Raw genomic sequence first — 15,482 nt, 5'->3', positions numbered from 1 at the left:
AGCTCAAGGATTAATCACCCAAATTTTAAGTATGAGTCACCGGTTATACACCGAATTTATATAACAATGACCGACTCTACAGATCCCATCAACCTGTTGCGTATATGAAGAGTGGGTCCAGCCTTTGATGTCGGCCCCACTAGTTAAACCTCTCTCATCCTCTTGTCAAAAAAATAAAAAAAAAAGGAAAAGAGATTCGAGAGAAAAGATCAAATCGGGTAATAAGTGAAAAAAATGGGGGAAAAGGAGAAAAGGAAAAGAGAAGAGAAAAGAAAGAATAGCAATAAAGATATCTTCTCTGCTGCTGCGTTATGCTTTGTGTGATAGTAACATGGACTACGTATATTGATTCTGCTGCTGTTCCACTTTGTCCGTGTAAGCCTGCATGTGGACTTTTCGCAGACCTGGCCTTGATGCATACAAAGGAGATTACAAACTTTTCCAGTCAAAAGCTAACACTGTTTGGTTTTTTCTTTTCTTTTTCTCTTCATCATTTGACATTCAAGGGTTCCATTCACACTTTGAAGATATCATCAGGTAGTGGTTTCTGATAATGACGAACTCCGTCTTCCCACTTTACTTCCCCTACTGGATTCTGATTTCCGAGTTGAACGTGCCGTGGTTTGTATTAAAATTCTCGTCACAAATGGGAGAATGAAATGTCTTGATTTCTGTTCATTAAGAATTAGACCGGATGATTATTATTTAATATTATACCGAGACGTTCCTGTGCACAGTGATTGTTCCGTAAAATGGCCTACACAGCAAATAGCAAAAACGACGCATAAGAAAGAAACTCCGGGATCATTGTCGATGCTGTGTTAGTCAAACCCTAGCAAAATCACTAGCCTCCTTTGTACCTTGTCATCTTAACTAAAACCTGATAACCGTCTTTGGAAATTAAAACAAAGAAACTGTGTGAAATGTAAACTGTTCTCTTTTACCATAACAGGGGGACTTGGAATGATTTTGCCTGCATTTAAGGCGAGAGGAGAGAATGAAGCTTCCATTCCAATGCGGGTCCCCCGCAGCCATGCGTAGCTGGTGGTATCCACATCTCCAAAATCGGTGGTCTGAATGCAAATTCTTTCTTGCCTGACTCATTGTCTTCATCCGACATCTTTGATATTGATCGAAGATGGGCATGTGCGTGGACCCTCATCAAACTTTCTCTCACGCTAGGGAAAGTAAGTAGAGAAATCACCGGCATTGCAGTTACCGAGAGTGGATTGAATTTCTTTTACTTGCTTCTCCACTCTTCCCTCCAACCATATTTTTTTTTGTCGGTGAGCCAAGAAAAATGCCAATTTTCGCCGAATTACGAAATTTAATCCTCTTTCAGTTACGCAAAAGGGAACTACATCCTGCAGTGTGATTAAGGTCCTCATTAATCAACCAAATGTCAAATGTTTTCCACCGGCTCCATCCTCATTTAATCAGATTCAGATTATCTGGGCTACTGTGTGTGACTCCCATCCCATTAGTGACTAACGTGCTCGGTACTACGCATAACCATTGATAAAAGATTAGTAATCTTTTCACATCGAGTGCCCCAGATAAGAGATCGTCGTCATCTACTTCTGATGAGATAGCTGAGATGTGACTCAACTTTATCTATTGGAATGATCCCAGTTTAATAACTGTACTTCCAATTGTGATGTCACTTTGTAATTTTATTATGGCTAATATTTGTTTTTCGTCATTGTGAGGTTACTGAATTTTGTCGACGGCTTAGTCAGAAGGATTGTTGCTTGCTCGTTTGTCGTTCCCAAAGGGCAGAAGTTGAAGATCACTTTCGAGATCTGTCGGTGGTAGGCCTTATTACAAAAGCAGTTTTTGGGTTGTAATAAGATGGAAAGCCATTAGCTTTTCTGTAACACGCTGAAAATATATGTTTGCTTCCGTTCTTCCCGCGGCATTCGTGTAAGCTCGCTCGTTTTTTGTTTCCTTCCTCTTTCCCTTCTTTATATCGTCGCTCTCAGCTCGTTTTATGTGTGTATATTGTCTTTTAATTAGTTTTAGTATAGTCGAAATCGAAATCGAAATCGATTGAACATTTCTTCTTGTCCCTCATTTCCAGATGTTATTCCGGAAGAAGATATTGCCGAGGTTTCTGCTTGATTGCTTCTCTTCGTTCAGGTGAGTGGCTAGGGCCCCGCAGCTTGTTTCTGGTTGTGATTGCTGCGTTCACCTCTGCGAGATCCAAGAGCGCTACTACGGAATATTCGATTTTACGGATCAAGGAATCTGCTTAACGACAACGCTTGCCTTGCGGGAGCAGAAGCCTGATTTCATTGAGCTCAAGTCTCTGTTCAGAGCTAGGGTAACGAGCTGGAATTAGCGCCAGGAGTGTGATAGATTACAAGAATTCGTCTACGAATCGAGGATCTTTCTTGAAATGAATATCTTCTGGGAAAGAAAGAAGAGGAAAATTTTCGAACAAGATCTGATATTTCAGACAGAGTAGGTCTGTTGACCAAAGAATAGAGATTCGGTCCAATTTCTTGAATAACGAAAACCCATTTAGGGCTGGCAAGTCGTTAGTACTCGAGCAGGGTGAGAAAACATGTATTTTTACATTTCACCTTGGGGAAGAAGAGTAACCATATCGAGTGGAAGCGGCTGTTTCTGGGAGCCGATGAAGGTGAAGGGCTCCACCAGACGCTTTTCCTACCGTTCCGTTTTACCGACCGTTCTGATAGTGGGGGTTCTTCTACCCTTTCTGTTCATAAGTGCTGCCTTTCTTGCACTGGAAGGCACCACCAATTGCTCCTCCATAGGTATGTATCTTCGTAATCCTTTTTCATTTTTCACTACCGATGCCTCTCTCTTCGACCCCGCCTTTCGTGTGCGTGTAGCCTATAAGACGGACTCTGTACTCTGTAGTAGAATGTAGACGCTATACAAATAACTGCAGCTTTGTGCTTTGTGCAGATTGCATTGGGTGGACACTTGGACCTGGGCTCCTCCGGCGCACTGATCCATCAACTGTGAGTTTGTATATTTTCACTTTTCTTCTTTTGTTTTCCGTGTACGTATAATGAGCTCGTCACTTGTATCACTCCTGTATGTGCGGCCCAATGGCATACGTAGATCTGGCAAAGTGTGTACAGGGCCCAGTTGTATCGCATTTGCTTTATGGGCTCAGTAAAAATCATCGGACGACTGATAGGATCCCAAATTGAGGTGGCTGGTGCTTGGCGTCTCATCGCGTTGTTGTTATGGGGAGAGAGAATAGCTGCCTGTTACGGCGAATTGTGATATGTGAAAGATTTGTCATTTTAAATGTTCCTTAAAGTTATTCGTGGTTAATTCTTGACTTGTTTCAGCGAGATGGTGGAGCTCTCAGCTCAGTGACCGATGAGTTTACCTTTCGGCAGAAAATTCTCAAGAATTGAAACTTCTGTAAAAGGGTTGCTGATATTATTTTGATCTTTGGATACCTTCTTGCGGCGCTAATCGTTGAACTCTTTTCTTCACAGAGACTTACGAATGAACTGACGCGGGCCTTGCTTGAATCAAGGCCAAAGGCGACCGACGCTCAATCCTTCGACGGCCTACTTGCGGAAGTTACGTCCAAGAAGAACGATATAAGAGTGTTTATTTCAAAGACAAAGACGATGGTATGTTTGTTCTTTCTCTCTCTCTTTTTTTTTTGTCTTTTAATAATGTCTTGCGTATTTGTTCATCATCGTCGAAGAATTGTAAAACGAACTGCTCTCTGAAGTTTGATTCGAGTGCCTTCCATTCCAGAATTCCCTTCTGCGAAATTTTCTTGTCTTGATCATCTCGATGGCCTGTTCATACGTCAGCAACATATTGTGGATATACTCCAAGACTCTGCACAGTCATGTGCAGACCCTTTCGACATGTAGTCCATTGGTACGGTTTAGGTTGCAGCCTTTTGTGAGGATCCCGTTTCCTTTTGTGGGCACTCAGTTCAGTCTCACGAGAAGAATGATTTATGGTTCTTGACCGTCAGCTATTACATTATCTACAGCAGTTTTTAGAGGTTTTACAGTTATTACTTTATGCCCAGTTAGTCTGCTCCTTGTTGTATATGCTGTTCGTATAGCAACAACTGCGCCCCAATAGATTTCCGTTTTTTTTTTTCCTTCTATCTGAAATTAGGTCTGTTCATGAAACAATTCCTGGCCATGAAAGCGAATCTTTACTGTATTCATTCCACCTAGTTGATAGCCACTGGACATGTTTTAACGTTTCTGTTTTCAACGTTAACTACCGGCTGCATGAGCAGTTGGGCTGAGGTTAGTGGTTCTTCCTGCAGTTACTAGACATGGAGCGGAAGGTACAATTTGCGAAACGGGAAGAATCGATTTATCGCCAGTTGGCGTCAATTGGTATGCCAAAAAGCATGCATTGTCTGAGCTTGAAACTCGCGGAAGAGTACTCCGTGAACTCGCTCGCACGATCGCCATTGCCGCCTCCTGAGTTCATATCTCGGCTGACAGATACTTCCTATTACCACCTCGCAGTACTCACAGACAATGTTCTGGCAGCCGGAGTTGTGGTGACTTCTTGTATTAGAAACTCGATCCAGCCGGAAAAGTTGGTCTTTCACGTTGTTACAGATAAGAAAACATATGCTCCCATGCACGCCTGGTTTGCGCTGAATCCTATGCGGCCTGCAGTTGTGGAGGTGAAAGGGCTTCACCAGTATGACTGGCCAATTGGTGTGAATGTTGGAGTAATAAATATGATGAAGATCCATAGAGCCGCATGGGATCATGACTACCGGAACCGGCATTCTGCAAGAAGCGTAGATGGTGCACCATACGATGGAAAACTGGGGAGATTAGAGCCCTTGAGCCCTTGCTCGGTCACTATTTTGAATCATCTGAAAATCTATCTGCCTGAGGTAACCTTCTTTCTTTTCTCAAATTTTTTTAAAAGAATGCATTATGTCATCGCGTCTTAAGAATACAATCTATACCACGAAGATTTCGTTTTCTCGAACTTGAGAGATCTTAGTGCACAAGAAACATCCATCCGGAATTAGATGATCGTAAGAGTTAAATACCTATGCACCTAGTAACAGTCAAAACAACATGGCAAGTCAATTTGGTCTGTTTTCGACTATTAACTACAACCCCAAACTAAATAAGAACTTCGACTCGGTTTCTGAAACAGACCGACCATAGCTCACAGTAAATGATCGAACTGTTGAGCGGGAAAAGAAAAAAATTATAAAAGTTATGGTTCGTTTTCTGTTTTTACTTCGTTTCATGTACTGTTTTGGTTTCAATAATGCTTAACATTTTCTTTTGTTTTGACGTTTGAAAAAATAAAATAAATAAATTAACAGTTGTTTCCGGAGCTTGGCAAGATAGTCTTTCTAGAAGACGATGTGGTAGTCCAGCACGACTTGTCACCACTGTGGTCACTGGATCTCAATGGAAAAGTTAATGGTGCAGTTTGCTCGTGGAGGGCGAAAAGCAAGGAGGGAGAGTATTGCTTGGGTAGGACAATGGGTGACCACTTGAACTTCTCGGACCCATTGATAAGGTCATCCGAGTTACAACAGGACCAGTGTGCGTGGCTATATGGCCTGAATGTCTTCGATCTCAATGCTTGGAGGAAAACCAACATAACGAATAAGTATCATCAATGGCTTCAACTGGTGAGTTCCTTTGTCAACTTTCTTATGCATTCACTGGAGAGAGACGTCTTATGTATTATCCCTTTTGGTCGTTACCAAAAAGATATTTTCCAATTTTTTTCGGAGGGCCTTTGTTTTTTAGGAATCATCTGCTGCAGTTGTTGCTTACTCATTATAAAACAGCATCCCTAATTCTAAAATTTCTCGTGGCAGAACGCGGACACTGGGTTCACGCTGTGGAGATTGGGAGCACTACCTCCTGCCTTAATCGCATTCGCTGACCAAGTTCAGTCTATTGATCCTTCGTGGCATGTGTTCGGTTTGGGTGATGGACCTCCTAATATGGGCCGGGAAGGGGTGGAAGCTGCCGCAGTCATACACTTTAGTGGGTCAGCCAAACCCTGGCTTCCAATCGGATTTCCCGAGCTGCAAAGCTTATGGAACCTACACGTTAACTACACCAACGAATTAATGAGGAGTTGCGGAATAATGGAGTGAGGCAACAAGAAGTTCTCTTTTATATATATATACTTGTGCAGCAGAGGTACCAGGTGAGGAGAGGGAAGAAGGTTCTCTGGCTTCAGTCTCTGCTCATGGTAGCTCTGTATATGCATCTTTATCAACAGAAAGTACACTTTCCTTATCATGTACATATACAGAAAGTGCAGAGATGAGTTAGCAGCAATTTCAACGAGTTGCGGTGCGTCTTTCTTATAGCCCAAAAAATTGCCAATCTAAATGTGAGCGTAACCTTTCTTTCTATCTGCGGTTTTTTGCTTTAATTTGTTTTAGGTAGATTCCCCCTGAAGTAACTAGCTGACAATTGGAAAGTAAATGAACTGAAAGAAAATTCAACCTGCATATTTTATTGATAAAAATATATAGCTTAGCATTTTAGGTTAACAACATATGCCTCCACATATAACAATTTTTTGACTAAGGAAAGAATGGGAAACTTCCACTAATAATTTTGTGTCCGGAGATGCCTGCTCAAACAAGGGACGAAGAGTTAATGGAATGTGGGAGCATCTGGGCCAATTAAGAAGCAAAAGCAGAAAGGCCAACCCCAGTACCGGCGTGGTCGAAGATTGGGGTCAAGGTAGAGGACGCCGGGGGTGATCATCCAATCATGAGAGTGATCCATTTATTATGCATCGAAATTAGGAATATGTCCATTCATTTTTCCTGCCTCGGTGGGGGAAAAAATGTAAAAACAATAATAGAAACAAAAGCAGTTGATAGATGTGTTCGTAAAGAAAAATGAGTTCCGTTGCCGGGACTTGAACCCGGGTCTCTCGGGTGAGAGCCGAGTATCCTAACCAACTAGACTACAACGGATTATTGAAATAAAATGAATTATTAAAGGATCTAAAATTATTATTTTATTTATAATAGAATTACTAAAAGTTAGAAGACCATGTCAAATCAAATATTTTGATGAAGTTGCTTCCAATGATGACCAGAGATAATCTGATCTTATCCATTGACTCACACATTGAGATAGATTCCGTTTGGATAAAGATTCTAAACCCATCCGGTCCATATTTCGCTTTTCTACTAACTAATTGTTTTTTCAACATAACGTCTCATTTGGAAAGAATATATGAAGAGAGAAATTTTGTAATAAGGGAAATATCATACTAATATTTGGCATTTAAATCAAGGAAATTTTTTTTTAATTCAAAATAAAAAAACCTAAAAATTAATCAAATCAAGATTAATAGCTTAAAAAGTGAAACAAAAATTGGTTTAAATTCATATTTTCGTGCGCAACAAGTTACCAATATGACATTTGTTCTTTCTAATGTAGATATCTCTCTACAGATAGATTGGATTGAAAAATGGTTTGTTGGATTAGAAAATAAATTTATATAATTTTCTTTTGGTCGTACAATCTCTTCATAATTTTTTTGGTCTAGTTGGCACAAAATTTCCTAAACATTGATTTTGTTTTTGTTGCCTGATATTTGTTGCTTACATATAAATTTAATTTAATTTTTTGAAAATTAAACTTAAATATTTTAAAAAATATATATAATTTTTTAATGGTAAGACAATGCAAAATCACATTAGAAAACAGGAATTGAAAAAGAAAAAGTAAACTAAAAAGAAAAACAAAAAATTATTTTTTTCTCCTTTTCCATTAAAAAAAACAAAAATACAAAAATGAGTTCCGCACGTAACGAATTTTTTCTTCGGTTGATTTTTACAGAAAAAGTGAATGCTTATCTGCCAATTCGATAAAGGGACCGTGTTTAGAGATATTTACTAAAGTTAATACTCATCAAATTCTTCGAAATGTCTCGTCAGGGTCCGAAAGAAGATAAGGGACTTTTTTGTTATTAAGAAAAGAAGACGACAAAAAGTCACGCCGCCCAATTGGCGAACGCTTCCGTTTATTTCTCGTCTGAGCTCATCATTTATGTATATGTTTTGGGACCCTGGCATTTTTTTAATAATGATGGTAAAGATTCTCCCCAAATGGGGTAAGCCACCTTTCATCCCACCTCAGCTTCAAATTATGTCTCTTGTATAAAATACAAAAAACCTCGTCCAATTACGTTAAGCGAATAGACTCAGAACTGAATCCGGTTTCAACTGTTTCGGATCAGGATAATTAAGATTGGTCCTACCCAGTGCTTAAGTGAGCAGAGCAGCAGAAAACGAAACAAGTCTGACAATAGTTCAGTTCCAAGTGCAAACCACGGCGGTTGTAGCCAGTGGTTTAAGTTTTCTTCTTTGATGGTGCGTGCTCCCACGGACTAATTGCAAACGAAATCATGGCATTCAATTCATTCGAAAATTTGTTCCTAGTCTTCCCACTCTTACAAAATAATTACAGATTTGCAGCCAACTGGGAAACCGTAAGAAAAAGAATATCGTTTATAAGTGTATGTCCTCTGGAGATTAAGAATCTGATCGCGCTGTTATCCTTCTAAGAAACCGGTCATACGGAGCACGGAGTTCCTCATGCGACTCAAATCTCTCCCCTTCAGCGTCCTGCCACTCCCGGTGCAAACTGAGAACGTTGTTTTTCTGGCGATCCTCCGAGCAATCACCAAGTGCGGCGGCACCATTTCGTCCTTCTCGCTCTTCTCGTCTTCCTCGTAATCCTGGTAGAGGCCGTCGCGGGCCTTTAATGAACGGCGGTTGGGGATTTTGACGGGATCGGATTCTCCTCTCCCTCGCCGGGAACTCTTGAGTAGCGATTCTCTCAGACGAATTGGACGTTCGACGTCGCCTGTCCAGTGGTCGGCCCAGATCACGTCTGCCTCTTGGAACTCTTCCATGACGTAGAACAACAAAGGAAGGGGGCGAAAAACAATAAAACGAGACGAAGGTAGAATCGAAATGGCTTCTGCGGGGAAGCCCGTGGGTATTTATAGAGGCGGGAACTGTGTCGCCTCTCGGGCATTTTTTTGTCGTCATATCATGTATCACGTCACAGCTATTGGCGTGGAGTGCGGCACCCGCTTCTCATTTCAACGGCTCAGCCGAATCAGACCATCACGCTATTCCAGCCGACGCTGCTCCCATCGGCTTGGGTCATTTCCACACTTGATCGCTCCACTCTTAGATTATATAAATGTTTACTAAAGCAACGAGATGAAGCAGCTTGTAGGCACGTAAGCTTAAGAAAAAGGGTGAGTTAACGTCATCGCATCGGTAATAATAGAGGCAAAGAAGGTAAGCAAGCGCAGTTGGACATTATAATACCAGTTTCGTATTACTTTTGCTTAGCTTTGGAGATTAAAGAAAGGGAGGAGGGGACGCGTCTTAAACAACCAGAAGGCTGCTTCCGGATAAGCAAACACCGTTGCTGATGATACCCGTTAACCTTTGCAAGTTTCCCCGGAATGCATTACAAACTTCAAAACTTAGTTTATTGGTTTATTTCACTTCTTTCTTTTTCTCATTATTTTAGTGAGATTTTGTGGCTAGAGTTGATTCAGAGAAGAAAAGTTTCCACATTCACTCTTTTCAGTGACATCCGTGCACAAACGATTCCTCAATCTCTACCTTTTGTGCGGGAAATCCTCTCAGGGGCGGGGCGGGCAGATAACCCATCATTTTCTCAAGAAGTCGGAATAGGAGATCACTCATCTTGGGATGTGCTTACTACTTACATGCTTTCAGCAGTTATTCGCGTTTATACATGTAAAATTACTGGGTCGAACCAATTGGCCGGACCAAAGGATTTTTTGTTTTTGGAATCGATACCAAAGCATAAGATGAAAGCGAAGATGTTGTTCTTGGCAAAACAAAGACTTTTCCTTCGTGGTTGGCCAAACGAGGAAAACAAAAGAACACGTAGCTCATCAGAGAGGCCGTTGGAGTCATTAGCTCATACAGAAGCGAAGCCAGGTAGCGCAGCCGAGGGCTTCTCCTCACGTTTCACCAATGATTGAGAGCGTGAGCGTAAAGCAGCTTGGGGCTCGGCACATTGGTTTCCACATCCGCCGCTCCCAAAAAAACAAAAGAGCCTCTTTCCCGAGGCCACCTAAGCTTATCAACAGTTCTCGCGAGGAAGAATTATTCAAAAGACCAACCAATGCCATACAGACGCGTGTGACGGACCATCACTCGCTTCTCACGGAACCTGCTCTATTCAACTAGTATGCCGCGGGTTTACGTGTGGCCCAAACTCAAAAAACGTTGAAAAAGGTCAGCAGAAATCAGGTCCAAGCTTTCCGTGGGAAAGGACTCCTCTTGCCAATTCCGGGACTCTTTATGGAGGAAAACGACCCGAGATAAAGAAAGCGCATTCCTCAGTCTGGAGTTTTGTATATGCCTACTCAAAATCTGTAGTTATAAGTATATTGGACGAACATGATGACACATACACATCTGCATCCTAAGATGCCTGAGATTGGACAGACCATATTACGGTGCAAAGTCCACTCAAATTAGGTGTTTGTTCCCAAATGTAAGCAACTTATTTCATGTCTTGGTGGTGATCAATTTAACGCCAGCTTCCCATCCAATGCTGTTCAACTTCTTTTTGTCTCTTTCCTCGACCCTCTTAAGGCTTCGCTTTCAGAAGAAATCAGACGAGAAGGAGTGCAGGAGAGCTAGGTAGATACTGCCATGGGGCTTCTAACTACGTGGAACCCATCTGTCCATGTGTACCATCCGAATACGTACTCGCCCTTCTTAAGCCTCCCCCCTTTTTCTGCCTTGAACGACAAGTAGAAGCTCTTCTTCTGCCCAACGTCACTGAAGAGAAGCCTCTTGGGGTAGATTTCGACAGATACGCCTCGCGGAGGTTCGATCTCTAAATAATATAGGCTCTTAGGATTGCCGACGTTGGTTACCGTCCTCTGGATCCTCGTGGTTCCGTTGATATTGGAGACTGCGACGGATGGTTGGTTGAGACTGCTTGGGGAAACTGGCTGCGATGGGCATTTGAAGGAAGGATCGACTTGGACGCCCCCGCCGCAAAGGAAGAGAAGGTAATCGGTGTAGGAAGCGTCGTAGACAAGGCCGGGATCTGCCGCGAGCCCTGGCCGGAAGTGGCCGGAACCGTAGTTGAAGGGTCCGGCTAAGTTGCCCGACGCGTCCGTCAACGGTTTCCCGAGGTTGTTTCTTACAGTTGCTGTCGAAAATTAGACAGAAGCATGGGTTAAGAAAAATACCATGCAGAATAAGAAAAAGTAAAATACATCATCATATTTTATTCACTCAATCAGAAAAATTATAGTTTTAATCGCGATCGAAATAAAGGGATAAATGTATTTTAAAATGACTAACTAGTGACGAAATTAGTGTGTATTTTAATAACTCTCTGAGACTAATTCTGTTTTTACTTAAGAACGTTAAATCACCTGAGGTTCTAATTAATTTACCTATCACTAGCAAACTAGATGCTCTAAGGACGTAATCAATCACCTGTGGTCATTAGCGCGGATCTGACGGCCGCAGCACTCCATTCAGGATGAATGGCCTTGAGAAGGGCGGCTGCAGCTGCAACGTGGGGACAAGACATGGAAGTGCCGGATATGATGTTATACTTCACCCGTCGCGAATCCGCTACGAGCTTCGTTGGGGGGGAGACCTCGCTCCAAGCTGCCAGTATGTTCAGCCCCGGAGCCGTAATGTCAGGCTGCCAATAAGAATCACCCACCCTTAATTAATTCCATCTCTTTCAAGGGATAAATTAATAATACGGCAGTACTGATGATGAAAAATTGTGGCGACGAACCTTGAGAACGTTGGGCTCTAGAGGATTTGGGCCAGTTGATGAGAAGGCGGCCATGAACGGTGCTGGCTTCACGTCTAATACAGTCTTTGCTGGGATCACCTTTGCCATGGGTTTTCTGGTGGAGTTGATGTACTTGAGAATTGCCTCTGCGTCGTCCCATATAACCGAAGTTCCAGGAAGGACATTGGCGTCGACGGATATCTCAGCTCCATTGGCGGGAAGATTGCCCAGGATAAAAGCAGCACCACCAGCTCTCTTCACTTCCATGCCTTTTCCGACTCTAGCGCCATTCCCTCTTAAGCAGAAAACGATTTTCCCTTTCGTCTTCTTCGGATCAAGAGAACCGGGAAGACATTGTCTGTTCAGCAAATCACGGTTGGCAATAGAAATTTGGTTAAAATATCATCATGATCTCTCGAAGACATGTTGTAGGATAAAGCGTAATTGGGATTTACCCAGCCGTAATGTTCTTGGGTGTCCCAGGGCGGACCACGTCTCCTGCAAAAACGAGTGGATACATCTTGTCCTTCAGTTTGTATGGAGTCACCGTTTGTCCCTGGATGGAATCGAAATGAGAATGAAACATGACGCATGAGTAGTCGGACCTCGATAAAGAAACAACTGGACAAGTCACGCTAAGCTTAGTTAGAAGCAGAAAATTTAAAGTTACCTTAATTTCGATGCCATTCCCGAGCAAGACTGGAGATGGGAAAAGGCGGTCAATACTACTGGCTCCAACTGTGATAACCCATGGGGCCAGATTGGATACAGTCGCCTGGGCGGGGCCAGAGTTACCGGCACTGCAGACCACCACGACGTTTTTCTTAGCGGCATGCAATGCCCCGAGTGCAATCCCGTCGTCCGTGTACTTTGGTGGGGTTCCGGTGGTGCCAAGGGAAATGCTTAGAACATCGACACCATCTCCCAGTGCGTCGTCAATGGCAGCTAACATGTCCGCCTCCATGCACGTGTTCTCAAAGGCTTGATCTCCTCCCGGGAGGGCCCAGCACACTTTGTACATAGCGAGGCGAACGAGGGGTGCTCCCCCGGCTGCAATGCCTTCCGCAAAGCCACCGAGAGCAGACGCTCCATGAACTCGTCGCCCTCCAACAGTGGATGAAGTGTGGGTGCCATGGCCGTCATGGTCGCGAGCCGACCGGTACTCGGCAGTCGTGTTGAGACGTCCATAGTACGCCTCGTATGCCTTCAGGTAGTATCGCGCTCCGATCAGCTTCCTGAGCAAGAATGTGTTCTACCGGCACAATTAGCTTAAGGAGGACTCATTTTAGATTACGTTACAAAAAAACTAGTGTTAACGATGGTTCATCTACCCTATGTATATTATTCAATGAGAGGGAAGCTTCGGTCGTTAAGATCACATGAACTCGACTTCAACGAGTTACCATTTGCCATTTTCATGCGTTGGTAAAACTCGCAAGGAAAGGGATTATGGGAAGAAGCCATCAATTCCGACTCCCATCTTCTTCAATGCATAAGTTGATTGCCCAGATGCAGAACCTCATTAATGCATTCTTGGCTCTACACTATAACTACTCTCATAGTTGTAAACCTCGCTCCTGCACTGTGCGTGCACAAGGTTTCAGACCCTCCGTTCGAATTGTTTATCTTTTCCTTCATTAGGAGCTAAAAATCCAAGCAGCGCAATACAGGTGGCCGCCCTGGTTACGTCGAACTTGACAAAACCAATACAAGCCATTTTCCTCTAAGATCTTCTGTTTTTTATTCTTTTTTCTTTCTTTCTTTCGTAGAACTGCCTAACGAGTTCTTGACCCAAAACTGAAAATAAAAAAATTATAAGAGGAGGCCATAAAACTGCAGCTTTCCCTCTACTAAAGGTAGAAAAACGAGAGCTTTAGAAAGCTTTTAGAGAAGAGAAAAGGCCAGACCTGTAGAAATCGATCTATGATGACTGGTGCTAGTGACAAAAATCATAAAACTTTAATGGGCCCAATCAATCCGACTTGAAGTGAAAGAGCCAAGGTTGATCACGGGCACAAGGTTTGAAACTAACAAAATTTTTGAAACAGTCTGTACCTTAAACTGCTAATTCAGCTGAGGATACAGTATTTCTGCATATATCTGAATGTGTACAGGGGGTCACAGAATCCAAAAGGAAATCCAAAGTCTGGAACAAAGCCAATGCCAGGGTAAGGTTAGCATCGGACTCCAGTCTTAAGACGGTTCTTGTGACTGTTCACTTCTATGGAAAAAATCAAATCAAATGACGCTTTGTTTACAAATATCAACTAGGTTTCTTTGTGAGTGAAGACACTGGCTCCTCACAGTTACAGGAGCTGCTGCAGACATCCACGGAGCAGATTCGAATTCTGCAAGTGGTGGGCGGTGGGCGGTGGACCTCTTGCACGGGATGGTGCTAATGTCAGAACTATCTCCTCTTTTTTTTTTGAAAAAAAATATACTTTCTGATCTAAAGAAGATCAGGAGAAATCGTACGTCGAAACTGAAGGGATGTTAATTAATTTATACGCACCTGTTGCAGTGAGAGCTATTGAAGGAGTCTCCCACTTGGCAGATTCCTCTCCATGATTTGGGCACCGGTCCCATGCCTTCATCACTGAAACTTTTTGACTCGGGCCATATACCTGAACATGCAATTGGCTTTCATAATGCTCTTACCAGGCTTTTCACTGTATGAATGCAGAAAGCTATCTCAACGAATGAATTCGAAAGGAAAGACGACCGATACCAGAATCTAGCAGCCCCACAACTATGTTCCTTCCTAGTCTGGCCCTTTGTAAAAAGCCTTGAGTTTTCCGGGGTCGGAGCATTTCTGCCAAATCAGTAAATTCCCAAGACCTAGTGGTTTGCAGAGACCACTTGTGGGGGAAGCTTGGAAAAGCTGAAACCACCTCTTCCATCACTGTTCTTAGGCCGAGGAAGTAAAAGTGAATAGGAAATTTTGAATAAAGGAAGTACTTAAACCATTGCAAATTCTCAATATAGAAAAGGAAGAAGACGCGGGCACCTGATAGCTTGGAGACTTCTTCCTGTGTAAGAAGAGCAGCGAAGCCATTGAGGCTATTCTTGTAACTGTAGAGAAGAGACCCCCGAGCTTCTTCTTCGCTACAGAGGACGAAATAATCATAAAAATAAGGTAAAAAATCATTCCGAGGGCGAATATAGTCGGCATTACCTATTTTTGACCGAAAGCAAAAAGGAGTGATGCTCATGTTGAATGTCCGGCACAGTTTTTTGCCCTTGGCGCTGGTGCTCTCCCAAGTATACAATGTAGACCTGTACAAAAGGGAGATTCAAAGTATGTCCGGTTTTGCGACTTGCGTAATTGTCATGAAAGGAGGGGGAGAAAGCTCGACAAGATTATTATATAAAAAAAAAAGGAAACCTGGTGATCTCGAGAAGAGGCCACTGTAACAAGAACATAGAAAAGGAAGAAGGAGAGAAGATGAGTTGCACTCATCTTCCCGGCCATTAGGTGAGGTCAAAACTACTGGAAGCTTTGAAGGTGCGACGTCGCATTTATAAGGAAACAATTGAAGATTCGAAAAAGTAAAAAATAAAGAGAGGCGGGAAGAAAAGATGCTTTCCACACCTGCAGGAGAAAACCATATGCTTCCTTCTAGTCCACAAATCTGTACTATTCTCTATCAGTCCCTAATG

The 15,482-nt window shown here is 42.7% G+C and overlaps 3 protein-coding genes and 1 non-coding gene across 4 annotated transcripts; 1 reads left to right on the top strand and 3 right to left on the bottom strand.

Annotated features, from left to right (window-relative positions):
- The first annotated feature begins 2,520 nt into the window (after positions 1-2,520).
- LOC137963992 (probable galacturonosyltransferase 15) lies at positions 2,521-6,235 on the top strand. Its single transcript, XM_068811247.1, has 6 exons — positions 2,521-2,780; positions 2,935-2,990; positions 3,483-3,623; positions 4,289-4,879; positions 5,327-5,641; positions 5,834-6,235. Exons 1-6 carry the CDS (start codon positions 2,567-2,569, stop codon positions 6,116-6,118), a joined length of 1,602 nt encoding a protein of 533 aa, XP_068667348.1. The 5' UTR covers positions 2,521-2,566; the 3' UTR covers positions 6,119-6,235.
- Positions 6,236-6,885: 650 nt separating this feature from the next.
- TRNAE-CUC (transfer RNA glutamic acid (anticodon CUC)) lies at positions 6,886-6,958 on the bottom strand. Its single transcript has one exon. It is a non-coding gene; the product is annotated as a tRNA-Glu (tRNA).
- Positions 6,959-8,547: 1,589 nt separating this feature from the next.
- On the bottom strand, positions 8,548-8,910 carry LOC137963429 (protein S40-1-like). The gene has a single exon (XM_068810550.1). It carries the CDS (start codon positions 8,908-8,910, stop codon positions 8,548-8,550), a length of 363 nt encoding a protein of 120 aa, XP_068666651.1.
- Positions 8,911-10,372: 1,462 nt separating this feature from the next.
- LOC137963669 (subtilisin-like protease SBT5.6) lies at positions 10,373-15,282 on the bottom strand. Its single transcript, XM_068810829.1, has 10 exons — positions 15,208-15,282; positions 14,998-15,098; positions 14,830-14,927; positions 14,551-14,724; positions 14,335-14,446; positions 12,493-13,057; positions 12,278-12,378; positions 11,823-12,180; positions 11,510-11,723; positions 10,373-11,216 (listed from the first exon to the last, which is right to left on the bottom strand). Exons 1-10 carry the CDS (start codon positions 15,280-15,282, stop codon positions 10,693-10,695), a joined length of 2,322 nt encoding a protein of 773 aa, XP_068666930.1. The 3' UTR covers positions 10,373-10,692.
- Between the last annotated feature and the right edge of the window lie 200 nt (positions 15,283-15,482).

Source organism: Aristolochia californica, unplaced genomic scaffold, assembly GCF_029961685.1.
Source record: "Aristolochia californica isolate CCGP_79_NKW_82.1479 unplaced genomic scaffold, dmAriCali1.0.hap1 SCAF_4, whole genome shotgun sequence".
Classification (NCBI taxonomy): domain Eukaryota; kingdom Viridiplantae; phylum Streptophyta; class Magnoliopsida; order Piperales; family Aristolochiaceae; genus Aristolochia; species Aristolochia californica.
Note: the sequence above shows the minus strand (reverse complement) of the source record. Positions and strands in the feature narration are given on the sequence as shown.

Bases quoted from the DNA above. Each gene is read 5' to 3' on its own strand.
- LOC137963429 (XM_068810550.1), bottom strand. From the start codon at position 8,910: ATGGAAGAGTTCCAAGAGGCAGACGTGATCTGGGCCGACCACTGGACA.
- LOC137963992 (XM_068811247.1), top strand. From the start codon at position 2,567: ATGTATTTTTACATTTCACCTTGGGGAAGAAGAGTAACCATATCGAGT. The intron at 2,781-2,934 runs GTATGTATCTTC...TGCTTTGTGCAG, and splicing joins CACCAATTGCTCCTCCATAG to ATTGCATTGGGTGGACACTT. The intron at 5,642-5,833 runs GTGAGTTCCTTT...TTCTCGTGGCAG, and splicing joins ATCATCAATGGCTTCAACTG to AACGCGGACACTGGGTTCAC.
- LOC137963669 (XM_068810829.1), bottom strand. From the start codon at position 15,282: ATGAGTGCAACTCATCTTCTCTCCTTCTTCCTTTTCTATGTTCTTGTT. The intron at 14,725-14,829 runs GTGCCCGCGTCT...GCCTAAGAACAG, and splicing joins AGAAGTCTCCAAGCTATCAG to TGATGGAAGAGGTGGTTTCA. The intron at 11,217-11,509 runs GTGATTGATTAC...AATTTTCGACAG, and splicing joins ATCCGCGCTAATGACCACAG to CAACTGTAAGAAACAACCTC.